The following is a 22,807-nucleotide window of genomic DNA, read 5'->3' as shown; positions in this document are numbered from 1 at the left end:
TTCTAGTTCCCCAGGAATTTCCTTTGATTGGGGATATCATAGGCACTGTTAGGTTGAAAGGCACAACTGAATGGTCTGACCAGGTGAGCGGGATCGGGGCTCCTATGCTCAGTCGGTCATAGTTGGTGAAAATGCCATCTAATGTGTGGCCTGCAAGATGAGTGGCGCTCGTGGCTTGCTGAGTAAACCCGTAAGCCTTCATGGCTTCCAGCAGCGCTATAGTATCCTTGTCTTCTGTTTTTTCAAGGTGAACGTTAAAATCACCTAATATGGTGAAGCATGGTCTATTTAGAAAGGATTCTAATAGATGGGAGATGTCCTCCGTGAACGGGGATCGCGGGCCAGGTGGTCTATAGAGTAGTATGCCTGGGAAGGAGATGGTAGGCCTGGGTTGGATCGAGAAGTAAAGAGCCTCCAGTTTTCCTGAGGGCAATGAGAGTGGCTCAATACGGCATATATAGTCCGCTTTGCAGAGGATAGCCAGTCCACCCCCTCTCTGTTTTTCTCGATCCATTCTTGACATGGCATAGCCTGTAGGTATCGCGTCTACTATATCTGGGCCAGCAGTGTCCGAACCCCAGGTCTCCGTAATAAATACCCAGGGGGGATCTTTAGAGGCAACAAACTCTCTGAATGCAATATTGTTTTTGACCAGCGACCTGGCATTAATAAGAAAGCCAGGTTTGGAGAGGGTAACAGGGGGGTGAGTGTTTCCATGAGGAGTGGCATTAATATTTCTCCCTACATTGACGTTGTGGGTATCAAGAGAGGAGGAGCAGCTGCAAGACATATTATCAGGGTGTTTAGTGTGGAAGCATGGTCGTACCTTAGGTTTTAATGTGAGTAGTGTAGCACGGGAATACAACTCACTATTTGGTTCCAAAGTGATACGCGGAGCAGCACATCTGACCCCCTCCGCCTTCTTAGCGCGGACGGGCGCAGACGGGCTGAACTCAGGCGTAACTCTGGCGGGAATCCGGCGATCCCGCTGCGCGATGACGCTGCGCGTAGGCATGACTGATATTTATGCTGTCCTAGCCTCCTAAATGAGGACTAGACCGCTGTCTGGATCACCCCTCACTAAAGATGGCCGCCAACGAGACGGGGCGAGGGACCCGCGAAATGCGGTGAATTGACCAAATTACGGTGCAAGTAGAAGGGTCAAAGGTGCAGGTAAGCGTGGCCAGGCACTCTAAAAACAGGGGGAAATTGTTAAAAGCAAAAATTACTCAGGAGACAAAAACGGGTAATTTTAAAAGCAGTAGGAGCTGCAAAGAAGTGGAGCGCTGCTAGGTAATGCTCCATATGCATCAAGGTCAGCACTGTGCAAATCTGAAAGGCCTGCATCAGTTCCTCAGACATCTGCAATAACTGTTCCATGGATATCACTCCAAGTAACTCCCGTTTCAATTCCTCTTCCTTTCTGACGAGATGTGATAGTCTTGGTCTTCTCCTTGATCGCTGATTGCATGTTATTTATCGGTCACATGAGCAATTGTTCTCTGTTAGTCACTTTCTTTTCACACCAATCCCTCACATCTCATGTTTTCTTTCAGTGAAGTTGAGTGTTGATTAAAAAAGGAGTCTGCCCTAGTCCTCTTCTTCTGGTTATACGCCTTTTCACCATGATCATTTGCACCGTGCTGGCCTAGGACCCTTATTACAGCTGAAAACGTCAGAGTGCATATCTAGCAACTTTCCGCCAGCTAAAGCCAACAGATCCTCACAGGATGAAGTAGCTGTCTCTTACGCAGTATCATTATGCAGGTCATAGGTCCGCCGAAGTACAAGTCCCGCCAACTCTGGTCTGTGTCCTCCTGCCCCCTCTTCTGCCTCCCTCAGACATCACTGCCAGGGCTCAAAATCTTTGGTGGGGCTGAGGTTAAGCTGCAGTCAACATTTGGTGCACTTGTGGCTCTCTGATTACGGCTACACCAGTTCCAGATTACGCTCTCATGGTACAAGCACTGTGGCTGTCAGTGCTATCCTGACCTCTTTAGGAGGGGGGGCAGCAAGACGCTTAATTTACTGGCTGGGGCCTCCCAAACTACTGCCAAACTCTTTGCCACCTCTCTAATCTATGCATCTTGCAAAAGAATGTCCCAGCTCAATGAGCCCCTGCTAGAAGGCAAGTGGGTACTACCTAGCCGCAACGTAGAGTTCCTGAAGAGAGTAGCTATCTTTGAGTCTGTTAACATGCTTCCGTCTTGTGAATGGATGGAGAAAGACACCTCATCAGGAAAGTGAAATATAACAGCAAGAGTCTTGCTAGGGAAATGTCTGGAGATCAGGTGAGTTGTTTGTGTAGTCATAGCCCTTAACATTGGCAGCAAGTTGGTCCTCTTGAATTGTGTCGAAAAAATCTGGAGTGAAACAAGCAGAGTTCTGTATTTTGTATTCTCAGCTTTTTCAGTAATATCCCTGCATCATGTCCACCGCTAAAGCATGGAACTGCAGTAGTTGGGAGTTTAGCTATCTAAGGTCAGGATCAGAGCTATGGTAGCCTAGCCCACCCCGCCCCACCCTGGGACAGGAGAGTGCCAGAACCTGTTCCTTAGCGCCCCGTTGAAGGATTCTGCTATGAAACCTAATACTCTTACAAGCTCCAAGTTGTTAGACAAATGAAATGAGGGTACTAAAACCTTATTCTAGCTCTCTGTCCTCCATATCTTTCTTGCTTTGGCCTTAATATGACAGGAAGGCCATTTTCCATGCTTTTCTCCTGTCTTCTTTGTCTTTACTTATAACACCCTAACATATCCCTACTTTAAACCACAATCAGTCTACACTGAAGCTTCAGATTTTAGGCATGGTTGAGCTTTCCAGGTATAGCGAATCATAAATATTTACTTAATGCATAGATATGAAAGCGCTCAGATTTTCTTGATGTGTGGACACTAAATGCCTTTGACATGTATTTGACATGAAGGTGTATTGAGGCAATTCATCTAGTGATCATTCAACTCATGTCTGGAAGTTACTGACTTAGGCCAAACAAATGGTTTTAGTAACTCCTTGTGGGGTGAAAGCAATGGATTACACTATCCTAATTTCAGATAGGCTTTTTCACCTCAATTGTGTCTCTTAGATTGGGGGAGATGGTGTTTCGTGCTCGGCAGTCAACTGCATCTTTGGCACTATATCTTTCTACACACCTGAGATGGTTGCACCATGAGACCAAGTCCATCTCTGCTGGATCGAGCAAACCTCCTTTTCTGGGGTCCTCTTTGAACTAAAAGTTGGTCTCCTTCCTTTCTAGAGTCCTTTGCTGCAGGGCACCTTTTTCCTACTCTGATGATAATGAGGGATAGTACCATTGAGGCAGGCTAGCCTCCTCTTGAAATGGAAATTCCAAATGTTTTCTCACAAAAGGTCTGTTCTTCTCCAAACTATTGTCTTTGAGTGGTGGATTTCGAACCAAATGCATTGCAAACTCCCCATTAGTTGCTCCTCCTTCAGCAAGAGGTAACACTATGGAGAAACTCTCACACGACGCATCATAAATTGTACCAGAAAGCGCAAGGACCAAAGCCAAAAAAAGAGGCAACTTTGCTCATGTTTTGTCTTCCCTCCTATATTTGATTTTATCATGACTGCCTAGCTGCCTAGCACCTTGCTGAGGGCCACAGGGCCCACATTGAACTTTTATATCCATAGTACTTACCCACTCCAGGCAGGTCCTACTTAGTCCTTTCAGTGCCACAGCCAAGTCTAAATCTATACCCCCCTCTTCCAAAGAAGGGGAGGCTAGTTGATCTAACCATGACACTAATGTGTGTACTGGTACTGCATCCCTCAAATAATGCATTTCCTTTGAGAATCCACCTCTCTATGGCATAAGTAATATCTCTGCAGCCTAAGACCTCTTCAATTATTGGTCAACTTCAGCTTTAGATGACATAGCACTTTTAAAATCATATTGTCAGTCCTCTAAATGCCCCCTCTGCTCTCTGTTATTCTGGTGGTCTGAAAGTGGCATGGGCATGAATATCCACTTATAGTCCAGATCTTAAAGCAATTGACAGGAGAGCCATTAAAAAAATACCAACACCTGGTCCACACTGACTGAACTGAGTACTACTCATCATACATTGAAACTGTCAAGAAATCTACTGGGCAAAATGGTATTCATTGTCAAAACTGTTCTCAATCATGGAGTTTGTTACAACACCATCACCCCATTAAAAAAGTGTTGTGACAATCTATGTGTTTTTTTTCTTGCTAACATTTTAAAAATTGAATCTTCATTTGAAGAATGGCTTAATGTTGACTTACTTGAATTTCCACACCTCTCCAGCTGTGACCTATCAACCGCCAACCTTCAAAACAGACAGTGTTATGCAGTTGGCTTCTCGCTCAAAATCACTAACACCCTTAAATCAGGCTCTTGACTAGATCGCAGCCCACCATATATTCTTTCAGCAGCTGCTGATACAATTTCTCAAATTCTTTTTAAATTGTGAAATCTTTCTTTATCATTCTCAGTATCACCATCCGGCTGGAAACATGCTGTGGTAATCCCCCTTCTGAAGAAACTCTCGGGCAAACCTAATTTGCTCAGCTTTATTGACCCATCTCACTCCTGCCTCTTCCTTCCAAAATTTTAGATATCTGGAGACTGACAATCTCCTAGATGACAGAGTCAGGATTCTGCCCTCATTAAAGTACAGAACACACACCCCTGACAACACCAGGACCACCCTCGACAAAGCTGGATTAGCAGCTTTTTTCCTCTCGGACCTCTCTTCTGTTCTACACCTCTAGTAAAGCACGATCGCGCCGTTACTCCAAGCCCATTATGTCTCTGGTTAACAAGCCAACGCCACTCATACTGCCTTCCTCCAGATACACCCCCCCCCCCCCGGGAACTTTGCGATTCCCTTAGGTTAAGTGAGGTGATTCATATTAGTGCACTAACTCAGTTAAGGGTTATCTGTTGCTTATACATGCCATAGCTTGCAGAGACCAGCGCTATGCCGGGCACACGTCTAGAAGGTCACTAGCTCATCAGTCGTTATATGCAGGGTGTCTGATCTGCCTCCACCAGATAGTTCAGAAAAGGGGGTGGTGATGAACAGAGTGTCTGAATTAAGCAGACCACTCTTACCCAGTCCAAAGATCAGGGCTTGATCCATCACCGTTTTTTAGCTCACTGCACCATCCCAGCTCAGAACCTGGCTACATGCAAATTAGTCTGTTCCTGTCCCAGTGCATGATGGGAACAGGGCAAACCAAACTACCAAGCCAATTCTTATACTGGGAAGGAAACAAGCTACCGGGGACCGGTTTCTGGCATTTCAGCCTCGTCGGCCCGGCTTGCTTTCTGGTGAAGAATTGCTTGGTAGTTTGGTCTGCCCTGTTCCCATGATGCACTGGGCCAGGGACAGACTAATTTGCATATAGCCAGGTTCTGAGCTGGGATGGGGCAGTGAGCTAAATAACGGTGATGGATCAAGCCCTGATCTTTGGACTGGGTAAGAGTGGTCTGCTTAATTCAGATACTCTGTTCATCACCACCCCCTTTTCTGAATTGTTTTTGGCCACTATAGGTGTGGCAGGGTATACTCAGACATGAGTCCCTTGCTCACTGCTCCATCAGGATTCAAGCAAGCCGGGCCGACGAGGCTGAAATGCCAGAAACCGGTCCCCGGTAGCTTGTATCCTTTCTGGTGAAGAATTGGCTTGGTAGTTTGGTCTGCCCTGTTCCCATGATGCACTGGGCCAGGGACAGACTAATTTGCATATAGCCAGGTTCTGAGCTGGGATGGGGCAGTGAGCTAAATAACGGTGATGGATCAAGCCCTGATATTCGGACTGGGTAAGAGTGGTCTACTTAATTCAGACACTCTGTTCATCACCACCCCCTTTTCTGAATCCACCAGATAGTAGCATATGTGGTATCTATTGTGATGATTGCATACCACAGCCCTCACCTCATGTGGAGCTCTAGCTCCACTCCTCATTTCACGAAGGTCTCAAATATAGCAGTGATCCTAGCCATAAGTCTTTTCTGTTCACTGCTCTATTCTTGCGCAGAAGACTCGCAAACAATACATTCCGCCTACACGGCTGCCCTGCATGAGCCCAAAATCTCTCTTCTTTACTGTTTATGCTAATTTATTGACGCCCCAGAATTCCAGCTGGCCCACTGACCTCTAGCTGTGTGTGACAAAAAGATAGAGGGCTGTTACTCCCGAAGAGTCACTCTGTCGCATATCATTATCAGATGCACCAGTCCGGTCCTCACTCCTATTGCATTTTCTCCTGGCACTACATGCCCCTTGACTGCCACGCCATTTGGAGCTGCTCTAAGCCACCATCTGTTCACTTTAAAAGTGAGTCGCCATTCATTCCCGGCCTACCCGGGCTCAGTGACGCACCCTACGTCCAGCAGCGAAGATGCACCAGCACTTGGTCTACCTCGACGCTCTTATCCTCCCTACCAGCTCCACCCTCTGTTCTAGGAGACCTCAGCCCATTACCTGCTTCATGCGAAGGGCTGTATCGGGCATCCCATCACTCTGGCTGCTATCTTGAGTCTTTGTGGAGAGGTCTGTCACCTTGTCAGACCCTTTCTAGGAAATCTACCGGTATATTCAAGCAGAGTTGCCTTCTGCAGCAGGGTCCCATAGGCAACTTGCTCCCCATCGCCGCCAGGTGTCAATGATGTGAAGTGAGATGCAGGAACAAAGTGATATAGCAAGGGCTGGATGAGACATTCTCTGCTACACATCTGCCATTTCAGCTTGCCAAACTCCTTGTTTCAATGTTTCATTTTGGAGTGAAAGTTGTGAGAGAGATCATTTGAAGCGTTTTAATGCCATTGAAAGTCGCAGCTTCTATACAGTATGAAGTCTAAAAACATTTCTATTGCGCGTAAACATCTCTTTTCTTTACAGAAGTTTTAATCCATCTAATCTCAGCCCCAAGTACTATTAATCAGCTAGAGGATTTGATCTCACAGAAAATTTGTTTTACTCTAAGGGTAAATTCATTTACCAGCTGCTTACTTGCATACAGATGGTATGGTAAACCAACTCCTTCAATAGATCATGCAGACTGTTTTCAGCGATGGCTGGAATGATGCTAACACAGAATTATACTACAAGATCCAACATATAGTGCACATCATGTGCTAATTATTCATGTGACTCACTTTGATGCTTGCAAGAGTTTAGCTGGTCACATAGTTCTTTAGGGCTGACCGGGTTGACTGCCAGCTGCTAGTTATTTAACCAGTGAGGCCTCCCTAACTAAAGATGTTTTGATCGTTTCTAAGCAGATTTCAAATCCTAAATCCTACAAGTGTCTTCCAGAACAAAGGCAGTGAAGACTTCATCCTTGTCAATTGGCAGGATTCCAGCTCAAAAGGGACAGTGTAACTCCATTGCAAGCCATAGTCTGTACATACATGGTTCCCTTTTCTGTAGCTCCAAAAGGAAGCACAAAACTCGTTTTTATCTAATACTCTGTGATACGTAGATTACTACTACTTTATTAAACAGTTAATTAAAACTGTAACATACTAGCGACATATTGATACTCAGTGAAGTATTAAAAATAGGTAAAATTAGTAAAAATGATATACACATTTATAGATCTAGAAATGCAGATGCATTTGAAGTCCAAAGGGCAGCATCACAAGTAGACATTTGATCAAGGGAAGATGTATAGTATGAAGAAAGAAGGACAATAACAAAGAGTGTCACAATACTTGTTGCTGAAGGCTTAGCTTCCATCGACATTAATTTAGGCAAAGAGAGAGTGGAGCTTGTCAGTTTCTTAAGACTGGGCGTTGTGCAGTGCAGTTAAAATAATATTAACAAACTTCCCAGCTCTTGCTTGAACTTGGGCTGAATTATTACAAAAGCACAGATCCGATGCTTCCCTGCAATGTCTCAGTGACTTTTCCCGAAAAACTGGAACCAGTAGGCGTCGGCGATGGTTGGCAAGATGGGGGCAACAACATAACAAATGTAGCCAGGATTCGTATGGATAACTGCAGAGCCTACATGTTAGTTGGCCATTCCTCCGAGCCCACAGCGGGTTAAAGTCGAAAATTGGAAGGGCTAGTGACCTCATATAAATGATTTTATTGCGAGTCTGTGATTGAAGGGGATAGTAAAAGTATGGTTGCGGTTTTCCCTTAATATAGGAGTCATTCAAAGCTGCAAGGAGTGGTTTTTTGGGGAGCCGAGCAACATCTCTCTCGAATGACACTAAACTGATTTGATTTTTTATCGTTTTTTCCACATTGACAGGGAAACAATTAGATTGGAAAAGTTAATGATTTCGATCTTCAATGTGGAAATAGCCAAGTGCAGCTGTCTTTGCCAAGGGGAGAGTTCATCCGTAAACAATGATTGCAGTTGCTCTTTCGTGGATTGAGCTGGAGCGCGTAGGATACAGATGTATAATTTAATTAAATCTCCCAAACAATGAAGATCTGCGCTTGCCAGGCCCAGCTCAAGTCTCAGCCTCGCCCTCCTTGCACGCTGGGGAGCCGAAAATATTTTCTTGTAGGCCATTATTTGATAGTTCGCTAAAAATGAATCCATTTTGCCAGGGAAGGCCAAATGGCCATAGGACATTGCCGGAAGTAGTTACTCATGAATATCACTACTCATGGTTCTGTATCTGCTCCCTAGCGGAGTACTATTTCTTTGAGCACACTTTGCTTTTATCTATACAAATATCTGCCATCTGTTATTTAGTCAGTGCCCAAGGCCATCTCTTAATTATTGACAAGACTCTTCAGCTCAGCAACCTTACTTCATGTGGAAATTACTACTACCTTGCACAAACATTCTCAGCAAACTGCCCCAAGACATCTATTCAGCTTTGCAAATAATTCCCTGAACTATCTCCCAAAACTTCCATAGGTATTGGCACCCCCCAGCCTCTGTGCCCAGGCCACATAATTAACCTCATTCCCATTACCCTTAACAGAGCCCCCACTTTCACATATCTCCTTGGTTTTGTACCATCTGATTTTCTTGGTCACCATTAAAAGTGTTTAATTAGTGTGACACTTGAATATCCCCCTATTCTGCTTCCCAAGAGGTTTCAAATGTGCTACAATCCTTCCAATTAATGAGGTAGTACAAATGTCCCTTAGATATCAACGAATCACAAAGTCTTCATTTTATTTTCCGTGCTTCCTCCGACCATGGTTGCATCAAGAAGAAATTGTGGAATTTTAAGAAGTTTAACTGTTTCTCTAATTTTTCCCTAGTAGATCTCAGTAAAGCCACACGTAGGGTGTCATGCGTTTTCAGACATGAAATAAGCACATTTAGTGCGAGGTCGCAACTGCTATTATTAAATGTGTTTTATTTATAGGTCTCCTTGGTATTTTACATACGAGCTTGCACCTGATATAACACTGCTTCTGATAGTGTTGCTAATGAAGCTATTTAGTCAAATTATATTGGTGCTGAATTTTGAAACATCACTTAACTTATTAGAGTGTCTTATTTGTTCTACTAGCCTATCCACCTGATTTCAGATTAATTGAATATAAAAACCCAGTTGTATCTTAATAACTGACTATTGTTTTCCCAATTTACTTACGTTGGATTCCTCTAACTCAACACCACTGATGGACTTCCTGGTAGATGATAAGTATCTTATACATGTGTCATTATCAAGTGTGCTGGTAACTGTTGCATAGCAAGAAGTGTGCCATCTATTCCACTTCCCTGTCTGTCAAGTGGTGCTTAACTTACTTGTGCATATATTCAATATTTCTTGCATATCCTTAAGTTGCTATTGTAACTGTGTAGCAACAAACCTATCCCATCACTAAATCCTTTATTCTTTGTCTTTATGAATGACCAACAGTGAAGCCATTAAATCAGTGACAGTTGTATTCCATTCTCCTCCATATGAAATTCCCATCTTCCGTATCCTGTTCTGCTTATTTCTTAATCAAATATAGCTTGTTCGAGCATCTCTATAATAATCTGGTTCTCCACTACATTCTCTAGTGGTATAATGGGCAATATATAATTTGGTTGTGATGGTGATGCTGCTTTCTGCACATTTTGTTTTATGATCATAACAACAATAAACAGAGTATATTCTTGCCATTCTCATATGCATAAAACGGTTTATATTTGTTTACTTACTTTCTTATGTATGTTACCCTTACTGGGGTATAGGCCATCAACCAGAACTCGCCAGCCATCTCTGTCCTGGCCATTTCTTTCACTCTGACTCCACGTGTAACCCATCTCCTTATAGTCAGCCTCGAGACCTTGGCACAAATATTTCTTTGCCTTTCTCTTTTCCTTTGAGGGTTCCAGGTCTAGGTTTGTTTGGTGGTGTTTGATGTGGGCTTGCGGAGGTTCTGATCTATCCTGCACCAGCATCTTTTCATGAGGTCTTCATGAACATGGAGTTGGAAAGTCTGCTGGCATAGGTCGTTGTTGCTTATGGTGTTTCGCCAGCAGATTTGAAGGATTTTTCTCAGACCGGTATTGATGAAGGTCTGGACTTTGCTGGTTGCGGTCACCGTTGTCCTCCAAGTTTCTGCTCTGTACAGAAAGACTGATTTTATGTTGGCGTTAAACAGCTTTATCTTAGTTTGCAGCATTTGGTTCTTGGAGCTCCATATCTTTTTTAGCTGAATGAAGGCAGCCCTTGCTTTTCTGATCGTTGCCTTGACCTCGGCATCCATGCCTCCCTGCTTGTCTATGATACTCCCCAGGTAGGTGAAGCCTCTTCCAGTGTATCACCGACAAGAGTGTGACTGCAGTTGTGCTGGCCATGTTAGCCTTCAGGATCTTGGTTCTTCCCCTGTGGATGTTGAGGCCAAGTTATGCTAATGTGACTGCCACATTTTTGTTCTTCTATTGCATCTGCAGATGGATATGGGAGAGTAGGACCAGATCATCTGTAAAGAAAGTCCAGGTCTTCCAGCTGTTCCTAAGGTGACCACTGGACCGCATTCCTTCTTGCTGTGGATGTTTTCATGATCTAGTCTACGGCCAGCCAGAAGAGAAAAGTGAGAGCAAACAACCCTGTGGAACTCTGGTCCTCCCTTAGAAGGCTTCCACGAGTTTCCCTCCGTGGACTATCTTTCAGGTCATTCCCTTGTTAGAGTTCCTGATGATTATTATAAGTTTATTTGGCCCACCGTAGAGTCAGAGTAGTTTCTAAAGGGTCTCTCTGTCCTCGCTGTCGAATGCCTTCTCATAGTTCATGAGGTTGACATAGAGGGAGGAGTTCCATTCCATCGACTGCTCAATGATGATACACAGTGTTGCAATCTGGTCTGTGCAGGATCTATCTGTGCGGAAGCTAGTTTGCTGATCTCTCAAATGAATGTCAACTTGTTTTTTCATTCTGTTCAGCATGACTCTGTTTAACTCTTGCCTGAAATTGCTAGAAGAGTTATCCCTCTGTAGTTTGCGTAATTATTCAGGTCACCTTTCTTTGGGATCTTGATGAGATATCCCTCCTTCCAGTTTCTCTTCCCAGATACTTTTAAACATGGGGTAGAGCATGTCTACTGATGTTTCAATGTCTGTCTTCAGTGCTTTTCCAGAAATGTTGCCAGATCCTGCTGCCTTCCCATTTCTCAGATGTTTGATGGCTTGCTGTATTTCTTCCTTGGTTTGTCTGCTGCAGTCGATTGGCAAGTCCTTGTCAGCTGACTGTATGTCTTGTGGAGACTGCGGCACAGGCTGGTTCAGTAGTTCTGCAAAATGCTCCACCCATCTCTGTTGCTGGCCTTCGTTACCCATGATTGCCTTCCCAGCTTCTTATTTAACAGGTCTTTGTGGCTTCCTGTATGTGCCGGAGAGTTTCCTTGTTATGTCATCGAGTTCTTTCAAGTTTCCTTTGCTTGCTTCTTCCTGGGTTTCTGTGGCAAGACCATATATGAATCTTCGCTTGTCTGCTCTTAAGCTTCTCTTTGCTTCCTTGTTGGTTTTAGTGTATTCACCTTTAGCTTTCACTTTATCTACTCTTGTTTGGTTGGTGTTGACTACAGCTATCTTTTCCTTTCTCTCTTGGGTTTTGTGGAGAGTCTTGGTGAGATTCATTTTTTATGTTGCTGTTCCTTTGGACCCAGTTCTTCCTGGCAGGTTGATGTCAATGTTTATTTGATATTCTCCCATTGACTTTCAACTGGGTCTCTGTCATCCTCTATTTCTTGCAGGATATGAAACTTGTTACTGAGGGTGACTAAGTATTCACTCCAATTCTGTGCATCTTTGAGGAGGGCGATGTGTTATAGCTGGTGTTGGTTTGTCGGTTCCATGCATGCTTTCTTCAGCTTTAGTCTGGCCATGACAAGGTGATGGTCTGACGCCACATCCGCTCCTCTCATCACTTCCACATCCTGCAGGGACCTCCAGAACATCTTGGCAATGCAGACATGGTCAATTTGATTCTCTGTTGAATTGTCCGGTGACACCCATGTTGCCTTGTTTTATTCTTTTGTGTGGGAATGCACTACTGCCTATCACCAGACTGTCCAGGGTACAGAGATTTGCGATACTTTTACCATTATTGTTTATGTCACCAAGGCCATGGTAGCCCATGACTTCTTCGTATCCAGTGTTGTCGCTTTCAATCTTGGCATTCATGGTGCTCATCAGTATGGTGATGTCTCTCTTAAGGCATTGCTCCAGGATGAATTGGAGTCTGTTGTAAAAGTTATTCTTTTGCCTCCTCTTTGCTGTCATTTGTAGGTGCATAGCACTGGATAACATTCATGTTGATCCTCCTTTTGTTTTTGCAGAAGGTCGCTGTGATGATTCTGGGACTGTGGACTTCCCATCCAATCAGCTCTGGTGGCTGCTGGTATTAGCATCAGTGCTACTCCCTGAGTATGTGGGGTGTTCTCTTCCTCGTGTCCAGAATACAACAGCATCAGACTGTGTCCATCTGGTCTCGCTATTGCCAGTCAGGACAACGTTGCAATTTTTCAACTCAGTTGCCACTTGGACTCTGTTGACTGTCTCGTACATGGACCTCATGGTCCATTTCCCGATGTTGATGGTCTTGGCCGAAAGCAAGTGGATCATTTTTGTGGCTTCCAGGGATCTCTGACTTTCACCACAAGGCATCATAGCTCTCCTTGAAGGAGATTCCACTCTCTAAGGCCGGGCTGTCTTTTAGTCGTTTGGTTAACCTTGCCGTAACTAGGATTTTTTTACATAGTGGGATAGCTGGCCCCATTCATTACCCTCTTCCTTTCGCAGCTGGGCTTCGGACCAGCCATGGGCAGTTTAGACAACCGGGTTTCTCATAGTGTCAAAATGATTACTTATAAAATGCACTCTTACATGTATTCCAACTAGAAAGCCATCCTTCTCCTCCTCCTTTGGAAGATCATAGATTTGATGAGTCTGCAGTATGATTTTCTACAGCCAATTGTATATATTCTTCTGCTCTTTCCAGACACCCACAATTCATAATCCTTGACATGGTTAGGACCTTTTCATGTTGTGTTTTCTATGAGGCTGGAGAGCCATGTGGGCAGTCCATATTTATCGAAGGTAGCTGTTGAGGCTGCCTGTTGTCGAATTAGGGCGACCAACTGGCATAGGTGCAAATTCAGGACAGTGAGTGTAAAAAATTCAGGACAAAAGGTCAAAATTCAGGACAAAAATTCAGGACAGAAGGTCAAAATTCAGGACAAAACTTTGTGCCAAAAGGTAAGTTTTAAAGACGCATCAGAGGAGATTGCGCAATAATATATAAGTAAATAGACAACCAACATAAGTGCAAGACAAAATAAGTTTATATTAAATATTAGGTAAACAAAAGCTCTAACTTGTACAAATGTGTGGCCGATTGCATATGCTTTTTTCAAAAAAGTAACTGGACAATGTTACTTCCATCTAATTTGTTACACTTTTTTTCTTGCCTTCAGGCCCACCACATGCCTTAATTGCTCAGACTGGCCCATTGTCATTTTGTATGCCACAATCAGCCGGCAGACAGAAGGACAATGGGTCCATCACAGTCTGTGAGAGGCTGGGGACAGGCTGCCTTTGAGCACAGCGAAGTACGAAGCGGCCCCAGCAGGAAGTTCTCAGAAAACTGAGACATTTCAAAGGTGAGCAGTGCAGGTCGCTATAACCCCCAAAATTACAGACAAAAGGCATCCGAAGAGGGATCATCACGGACAATAGACATGACTTCCAAATAACGGACTGTCCGTGAAATTTACGGACAGTTGGTCCTCCTGTGTGGAGGAGTGTGGCTCAATGGTTAGAGCGGCAGACCCTGATGCAGAGTTCTGGCCAGGGGACCAGGGTTCGATTCCCGCCTCGGTGGGTTCTCGGGCTCAATTTCCTCGGACCTGTTAATTCTCGCCTCGGTGCCTATTCTAATCACGGGCCCCACGCTGCAACTCTGGGCAATGGCTTGCTTATCCTCCACACGGCCCCAACAGCGCTAAGGATGCCTGGCTTCGCCCTGGGGGTGCCCAGGAGTGGACACTTCACAGGGAAAGCCAGGAGGGGTTCCACAGCGGTATGAGTATCAGCGCCAGGAAGCCGAATAGGCGACACCGCAAGGTGACCGTCTGGTGACAGTGCGCTCTATAAATACCATGACATTTACATGTACATTTACATTTACCCTATGTCAAATATACCCATATTTGTTGAATGTGGACTACAGATCTACAGATATTCAGATTTATGTAAATTTTTCTAGCCAGCCTCCTCCGCAGACATTCTGTAGGATATAAAGAATTGGTCACATTTCCATGTCCTAGTTTGTTTTGGGTGCATTGAACCACATTTTTTGCTTGTTTCCGTATTGCATTTCTTTATCTGTCAAGTGAGGTCTTTGTAACAACTCATTGTTAATAGATGACTTAAACTGTTGTATGGAAAAAACATGGTATTTTTCCAAAATGGGAACCCCAGTGTTCTCTTAGATGTAGGAATCTGTAGACTTTAATGGTGGACATGTAACAAAGAATTTACTCAAAATATATTTGAGCCTGTTACTGTACATTTTAATTGTATGTTTTCTCACCCACATTCCTAGGTTCATCTTTTCTGTTGAAATCCCTTTTTGATTGTTCAAAGAATGGGTCTAAATTTAGATTAACTGTTTTTGTTATATCATTGCGATTCAAAGTATTTAATACTATCTTCTTTCCGCAAGAATCTAAATCCTTTGCATTGACATTGAAAAGATGTTTCATTCCCGAAGTTCACTCCAAAGTTCATAAATCTGTAGTTTTTCTAAAGAATGCCCTATTCTGTGTTATCAAAGGATTTCTCATAGTGTATGCTTAGAAGTACATGCTATGTTTCCTTCTCTCTAGAGTAGCACATGATGATAACAAAATGCAGAATGTTATTTCTTCTGTAACTTTTAATAATAAATCCAGATTGGTCTTTAGAACCAATATGTTTGAATACTTTGCCCATACCTTGGGGAAGATCGTAGCATAAATATTGCTAAATGAGATCGGTCTATAATTCTTGCAATATAGTAAGTCTATACCTTGATTGGTATTTAATATGAAAGTATATATTTTAAAGCTGTGTGGAAACATTTGAAATCAATATTAGTGTTGTATATTTCCATTAAGACTTGGGTCAGATTCAGTTTGAAGGTTTAATTAGGCTGGTTGGTAAAATCATCTGGTCCCAGTATTTTACAATCTTTTATTGAGGAAATGGTTTTATTTGATTTATATCTTGGGCACAGATCAGAACATACTTCATCATCCCCTGAAAGCTTAGGTATTAGAAGTGAATAATAAAAACATTCCATAATTTGTGTGGAATCTGCTTGTTTTTTAAAATTACACATCAGTATCAATAATGTAAAAGCTTAATTGACTCTGATTTTATTATTTTATATTTTTCCTAAATTATCTTTAATTCAATTTATCCATTTTCTTCTGCCTATAGCCAGGAGTTTACTGACTTTTATTGCCTTCTCCTGGAAGGATTGTTGGATTGCTTAGGAGGTACTTTCTACTTTCTTGTTAAGGAAATTGTTCATCTTGGAGCAGAGTTTTTACTTCCTTCCTGCAGTATCATCTTTTGGATGCAATCTCAGTTTATATTCTCATTTGCTGTGCCTCGCCTAATTTCTCCTATTCTAAGTTTCTAGATTTTTTGTTAGATGCCACCACTTTAATAAATATTCTTCACTGTTTATCTTGCTTTACATCTTTAATAGAACCCAATATTTCCTCTCTATTTTTTTCTAACTCTTCATGCCTGGAGAGAAACAACCTACTGGACCCTTCCCATTCAGGATCCAGAACTAACCACAGCACCTAGACAGCCCTGATTGCCGCAACAGACGACATCCGCATCCTACTCAACAGAGGAAAATCAATCGCCCTTATCCTCCTGGACCTCTCCACACCATCTCCTGCCCCACACTCATTGACAGACTATGACAGATAGGAATCACAGACGATGCACTCAGATGGATGGCATCCTTTTTCACGGGACGCATTTAAAAAGTCCGCCTCCCCCCTTCATTTCGCAACCCAAGCACACCATCTGCGGCGTACCCCAAGGATCATCCCTCAGTCCAACCCTCTTCAACATCTACATGACACCCCTCACCGACATCCCCAGATCGCACAACAGCAACATCTCATACTCCATCGATACCCAGCTCGTCCTCTCGCTCTCAGCAGACCCCATCTCGAAGAAGACCAACTTCCACAACTGTATGAAGAATGTCGCCACTTGGATGAAGTACAACTGCTAGATGCTCAATATGGACAAAACTTAAGTTCTGATCTTCAGCAGCCACACTGCTCTCTGGAATTACTCCTGGAAGCTGGCCGAGCTCGTACCCACTCCCACGCCAACAGACATTGCCCACAACCTCGGCATCATCCTGGACAGTGAATTCTCCATGAAACATCAGGTCAACACCGTTTCCTCAGCCTGCTTCCACTCGCTCGTCATGCCTCACAAAGTCTTCAGAAGGCTCCCCATCAGCACCAGGAAAACGGTGACTGAGGCCACCAGCCGACTAGACTACGGCAACACACTCTTTGCAGGCACCACCGCCGAACTCATGCAAAGACTCCAGACGATCCAGAACGCAGCTGCCAGATTGATCCTCAACCTGCCCAAGAGGACACACATCACCCAGCACCTGAAGAACCTCCACTGGCTCCCTGTCAGGAAGAGATGCCAGTTCAAGCTTCTGACCCACGCCTACAAAGCTCTCTACAACCAAGGAACCATCGCCTGCACTTCCATCGACCAACCAGGAATCTTCGCTCCGCACACCTCGCCCATGCATAGGTACCACATATATGCTGCTTCGAAAGACGAGCCTTCTCCCACCTCGCTGCCAAAGCCTGGAACGCCCTCCCCCTTCACCTCCACACCGCACCCTCGCTGACTCTCTTCAGGAAGTGACTAAAGACCTGGCTCTTCGACTAATACCTGCAGCACACCGCCTGGATACCCTCTAGGGTGATAAGCCTCACTTATACAATTGCTACTTGGTTGATTGATATTGATTGGACTAGATCTCTACTTCTCAAGAGCATTGTATCCAACCTTCTGTGTCTGCTTCCTGTTGCTTCCCCCTCAACGCCCACTCCAAGGTCCATAGACTTTTCAGTTGTTGGATTATCAAGTCGAAAATAGGTATTTCTGGAGAATGAACGATGCGAGGCACAACAGAAAGTGTAATCTCATGCATTCAAATTGACAACCTCCAGGTATCCTTCTATTTCAAGTGTGTTTTGAGGCTCTCCTAACATTGTTGCATCTCTTCCATTCCTTAGTCTTAAAGATTTTACACTTTTATCAAGCTAGAAATTTGACAAAATGTTGTAGTGACATACAACGCATATGTTATTTCCTTGAGCATTTTTGAGCAAAGGAGTGAATAACTGGTGATGAGGTGTTAGTGGGAAGATAAATGTTTTTAAGGATTACTTTTTTCCTCTTCAGTTCGCTAGTACTCTTGCAATAATCCACCTCCTTCCGTATATCTTTGCACATACAGTATTTTAATCTACAATTTTGTTTATGAAATAATATATGTAATTTCCTTAGTTTTATTTGTTGCAGATGTGTGGACTTCATGTCCATCCAGTTTCCTTTGAATTAATATTCTTCTTCATCTTTCAGGTGTGTTTCTTTTACTATTTTGGATTTTACCAAAGTGACTAGTCTTTCCCCTATTGCCTTTCACACCATATTAACACCTCTTTAAAACAATATTGCAATAACTAATTTTATATTCCGAAAACACCCCCAGATAATTCTATAATTATTCTATAATTAGAATAGTTATTTACAAGTAGCTTACAGTTCAGAGGTCAGAAAAAAACAGAAGGTAAGCAAGAAGCTAAGACTAATTCAGCCACATTTCTTTTCCTAATTTTGAAAGGAATTGTGGTGGCAGTAATGTCTTTCAGATCATATTTTAAACTGCAGTCTAGGTCAATGGAGTCTCTTCTGACCTAACCAGTACACTTCATTCACAAGTGTTTTGAAATGTATAGGATATTACACTTTAAGCTTCCTGTTTGATGAATGTCTGCTTAGTTGGGCCTTTGGTTTGAGCTGATTATATTTAAGAAAACATATTTTGAAATGTCTTTAAAATGTATTGTACTGTAGCAATATCTGATTACCAGGTTGTGGAATTCGCACAGGACACCTTGCTAAATTAGCCGTAAAAATGTCTCTTCATAAATCTCACCAAGGGTTAACTTGGTGTAGAAAGTCCAAATGGCACTAGTCCTGAAATATTAAAATATCTATTGGTGTCACCTTCGTATGACATGTGTAAGTGATTGAGGGAGGAGTGGGTTGTTCCAGGCTTTCTGCCTTATGAAATAATGTTTCTGATTCATGGAGGATATTGAGTTGCACCATTCTGATGCCCACCCTAATTGCCACTCTCATGGGTGCATACATGACTCCCTCCACTCATTGTCCCTGTGGGAGGGTGGATTTGATAAACAGGCGAGGAGGCTGTATGAATTTACGAAAAGGTAGTTTTTTTATTGTCAAGAGTAGAAGTGGTAGGTTGTTCAGGTTGTTCTCCTTTCTGTTCTCCTCCCGATGTATCCTGGGTTGAGCTTGATGGGGATCCCGGGGTTGGTGTTCCCAGCTCCTCCTCCTTGTTCCCAAGGTAATCTCCCCGGAGGCTCATAGGATGGAAAAAAGAGGGAGCCGTCAGATAGGGGTTTGATTATGTAAGTTTGTTTTAGACCCGTCACCTCACCTTCTAGTGTTGGGGCTTGCTTCTCTTGGGGTGGGGCGGGGTTGTTATCAAGTGCCTAGGGGTTCTGGTAGTGCTCGGTTCAAAAATGTATTTGATTTGCCAATGCCACACAAAAATTAACAAGAGAAAATACTCAGGGTGCCACTTGTTTGGGATACCTCAGGGCTCAAAACACACGTGCTTTGAAAAGCGAGAATTCCTGCCCCTTACCGGTAACCCGGCCCGTTTTCACCACCTGCTTCCCTTAAGCCTACTCCATGGCCCCTCGAGACACTCTCACTCACCGGCTCCGCCGCAACTCTCCAGAGATGCGGCCACTCCCCAGCATCCTCCGGAGGGCATCACCAATCCTCGCACCACCTCTTGTCCGGTTCCGCATCTTATCCTTTCGCTCCCGCGTCTTCTCCGTCCACGAAGTCCTCGCTCCTGGGTTCTCCTTCGGTTGTTTGCGCACAGGGTCCGTTCTCGTTCTTCCGCTCTCCTGACTTTCTTCCTGTTGCCAGGGCACCACCGGTCTGAGACGCCTCCCCGTTAATTTCGCCTGAGTTAATTGGATTGCGGTAAATACTTCCAAGATCGTTCCCTTCCACTTCCGGGTCTCCGTCGGCGCCTCGCTGTGCATAGACAGGAGAGGGGTATGGTTTTTGTTGTCCTCTGACATTGTCCTGGCCGCTGAAAGAATCCTGTTTTGTAAAGTTCCCCCACATCGACACCCCGGTGAGTCCTTCCTGTGTTTTCTCACAGTCCCCTACGTACTTCTATATCTTTTCCCATTTTCCCCTTTCCTGTTGTTAACTAGAGTCCTACACACAAGGGAAACTGTATGTTTATGCAGCAAAGTGAGGAGCTCTTTATATCACAGTAGAGACTCCTCTTGAATTTCTTGTGTTTGTAGGGAGTGTTTTTGAAGTATATGTTTAATTTTGAGAGATCTATTGCTGTGAGTCGAGCAGTTCCTGTTCCTCTGCTGGTTCTCTAAAGATTTAAGTCCCTGCAGTCCCCAAATGTCACTCAGTTTTGAGATGCCATTTAGGTCCCATTTGTAGAAGCCCTCACAATTCAGCTCAATGAGCATCTCTGATTCCCACTCAGTGGCATTTCTAGTGTAATCATGCCTTCCACTCCATTCTGCAGTTTGCCATTCACCAGATTTCAGTCGCGGTGTCTATGTGATGTGCCATGAAATGGGAGTTCTACCACCAAACAGTGCCCCCAGATACCCCTTGTTCCCATTGCCCATCTATCTTCCACAAAATCAAGTGATTTATTCTTGTCCCACAGTGGGCATTTGGCGATATCACCTGTTTGATCTGTCATTTCCAATAGGCAGGATTCAAAGATCACTGTTGATTTCCTCTCACTCTTTCATGATAGCATATTGTGCAAAAGCTTGTCTCTTAATATTATATAATAGGATATTCAATTGGCATTCTTTCCAGGAGGAATTAATGGTCGTTGCACCACAGCTAACGTGGTATCTGTGGCCAATTAGGGCAGCCTCTAGCCTCTTCCATGCTCATGACGGCTCCCGGCCGTCATGAGTCACGGTGGGCGTGTGCTGATGACGGCCGGGAGCCGTCATGACCACGCCCGCGATAAGAATGTTCAGCACTGCGGCGGAATTCGTGCTGCAGTGATGAGGCTAATTAAGCTTTCTAAACAACCCTGCACACCATACAGTGGTAATTTTCAATTTGACCAAGCTATTCTTCACGCCATGTTCAGGTAAACGTGGAATTGTGTTCTAGCTCCACAGGGAAACTGGAGACAGGAGAATGGTAGACTGTAGAATGAAGAATACAAAAAACCTTACTTCTGTGGTTATTCCAGTGCTCCTAATCCATGCGTCCTCTCCTTATACTATCCAATCCCCGCTTACTACCCACTCTCCTTTGCCACCTCTTAATTGCTTAGCAGCCCCTTTGCTGACCAACTTCTTGTCTGCCATCTCAGGTGATGTAAGGATTTTGCAGATGATTAAGCTACCAATGAAAATTTCTTGGGCATGGATCCTTTTGTGCAACATTTTAGTTGTTTTATTTTTTTATTTTTTAACGAAGCATGCATTAATTATCAATGACTGCTAATGGGGGGAAGCACATTCTCCCATAGTAACATGAACTGTGGAAGGGGAGAGTGTTGAGTTGTTGCATAGGTATTGGATTTTCTGAATAAAGTTCACTCTTTATTTTTCATTTTCGATTGATTTTTGATAGGATCGGGTCTACCCTGAGCTCCAGAAGTTCATGGCCCGGTCAGATATTCCATCTACCTCTGTCGGGAAAGATATCCTGTGGGAAAAGACCATTGCAAAAGCTGCTTCGATTCGGGATATCTGCAAGCAAAGGTAAAGAATGACGGTGTAGTGTTTTTTTCTCATTAACAGACTCCATCTGTAGATTCAGAGCTTTAAACAGCATTTTTTGTCTATTGGATTAGTGTGTGGGATGCAAATTTCAATCTGGGAATGGGCTTAATGTGAATAAACAACAATGCCACTGCCTGCAGCAGAACAGAGTAGAACACAGAGCTTGTGTTCATATTGAATATGGTATGTTACAGCTATCGTAGCTTATGGTAAACTTTGAGAGGTGATGTGTCTGTCTTTAATTTTCAATGTTCTTACTATTTTGCAGTCACTTGTAAGCACTTTAATCATATATCCTACCTCACTTTTCATTGTACATACATTGCGTTGGCACTTTGCTGTTTAGTCTGATTTTTGTTTTGTTCAGGGGGCGGTAACATTTCGGGTTTAAGGCCTCCGTAGTCCCTGCTCGCTCCCCATCCTGCGGTGGCCGGCATTGCTTTTCGACAGAGGTAGCTGCTGAACTTGCAGCTCCCTATGTCTAAAAGTAATTATGCTCCGCTTCGTGCATGCTAGAGCATTTTACATCCTATTGCTTGCACGAAGCAGAGCAGAGTTTGATATGGCTTGGCGGAAGCTGTGCTCCAGCCAAGCCATAGCAAACTGCAATGTCCTGGGGGTGGGCACCCCGAAACATTCCAGGAGCTGGCCCTGCTGGTCCCTAAGGCCATTATTGGCTTCAGGAAGGGGGCTGTGTGGCCTTATTCCATTGTTTGATTTAGCCCCGGGAAAGTAGGGGTCTCCGGGGCTCTGGGGTGGGCTGTGTGGCCCTCCAACAATTGTTTGGTTAAAGCTCTGGGGAGGTGGCGGTCCCCAGAGCTAGGGGGGGGGTCCAAGAGGTCCCCCCCGTTATAATTAAAGAAGCCCCGGGAAGGAGAAGGTCCCCGGGGCAATATTCAGCCCAGGAGAGGGGGCCCGTATGCCCCCTCCATTATTAAGAAATGCCCCTGGCCCACCCGGGAGGATGAAAACATTTTTGGATTTTAATTTTCAGCCGGATTCGCGGATCCCGCCGAAAATGTAAAGAGAAAATGCCTTTTTTTGGCCCCCCCACTCCTCCAAAGGCCTAGGGCGTCAAGTTGTTTCTACCTCGGCACCTTTTCTTTTTTTCTTTTTTTCAATTTTTTGTGGGACTCGGTTAAACCGAGTCCCTAGATGGCTGCCAACACTTCCTGGTTGAAGTGTTGGCAACCAATCAAATTTCAGTAGGATTTTGGGCTACCAGATATC

The 22,807-nt window shown here is 44.0% G+C and overlaps 1 protein-coding gene across 1 annotated transcript in view; it reads left to right on the top strand.

Annotated features, from left to right (window-relative positions):
• Positions 1-22,807, top strand: part of FOCAD (focadhesin) — a 1,210,644-nt gene that overhangs the window by 510,658 nt on the left and 677,179 nt on the right. The window contains exon 16 of the mRNA XM_078675948.1: positions 21,426-21,556. Coding sequence (XP_078532074.1) covers positions 21,426-21,556 — 131 coding nt within the window. The remainder of the gene's footprint in view (positions 1-21,425; positions 21,557-22,807) is intronic.

Source organism: Lissotriton helveticus, chromosome 2_1, assembly GCF_964261635.1.
Source record: "Lissotriton helveticus chromosome 2_1, aLisHel1.1, whole genome shotgun sequence".
Classification (NCBI taxonomy): domain Eukaryota; kingdom Metazoa; phylum Chordata; class Amphibia; order Caudata; family Salamandridae; genus Lissotriton; species Lissotriton helveticus.
This window is presented reverse-complemented; position numbering and strand designations above follow the sequence as displayed.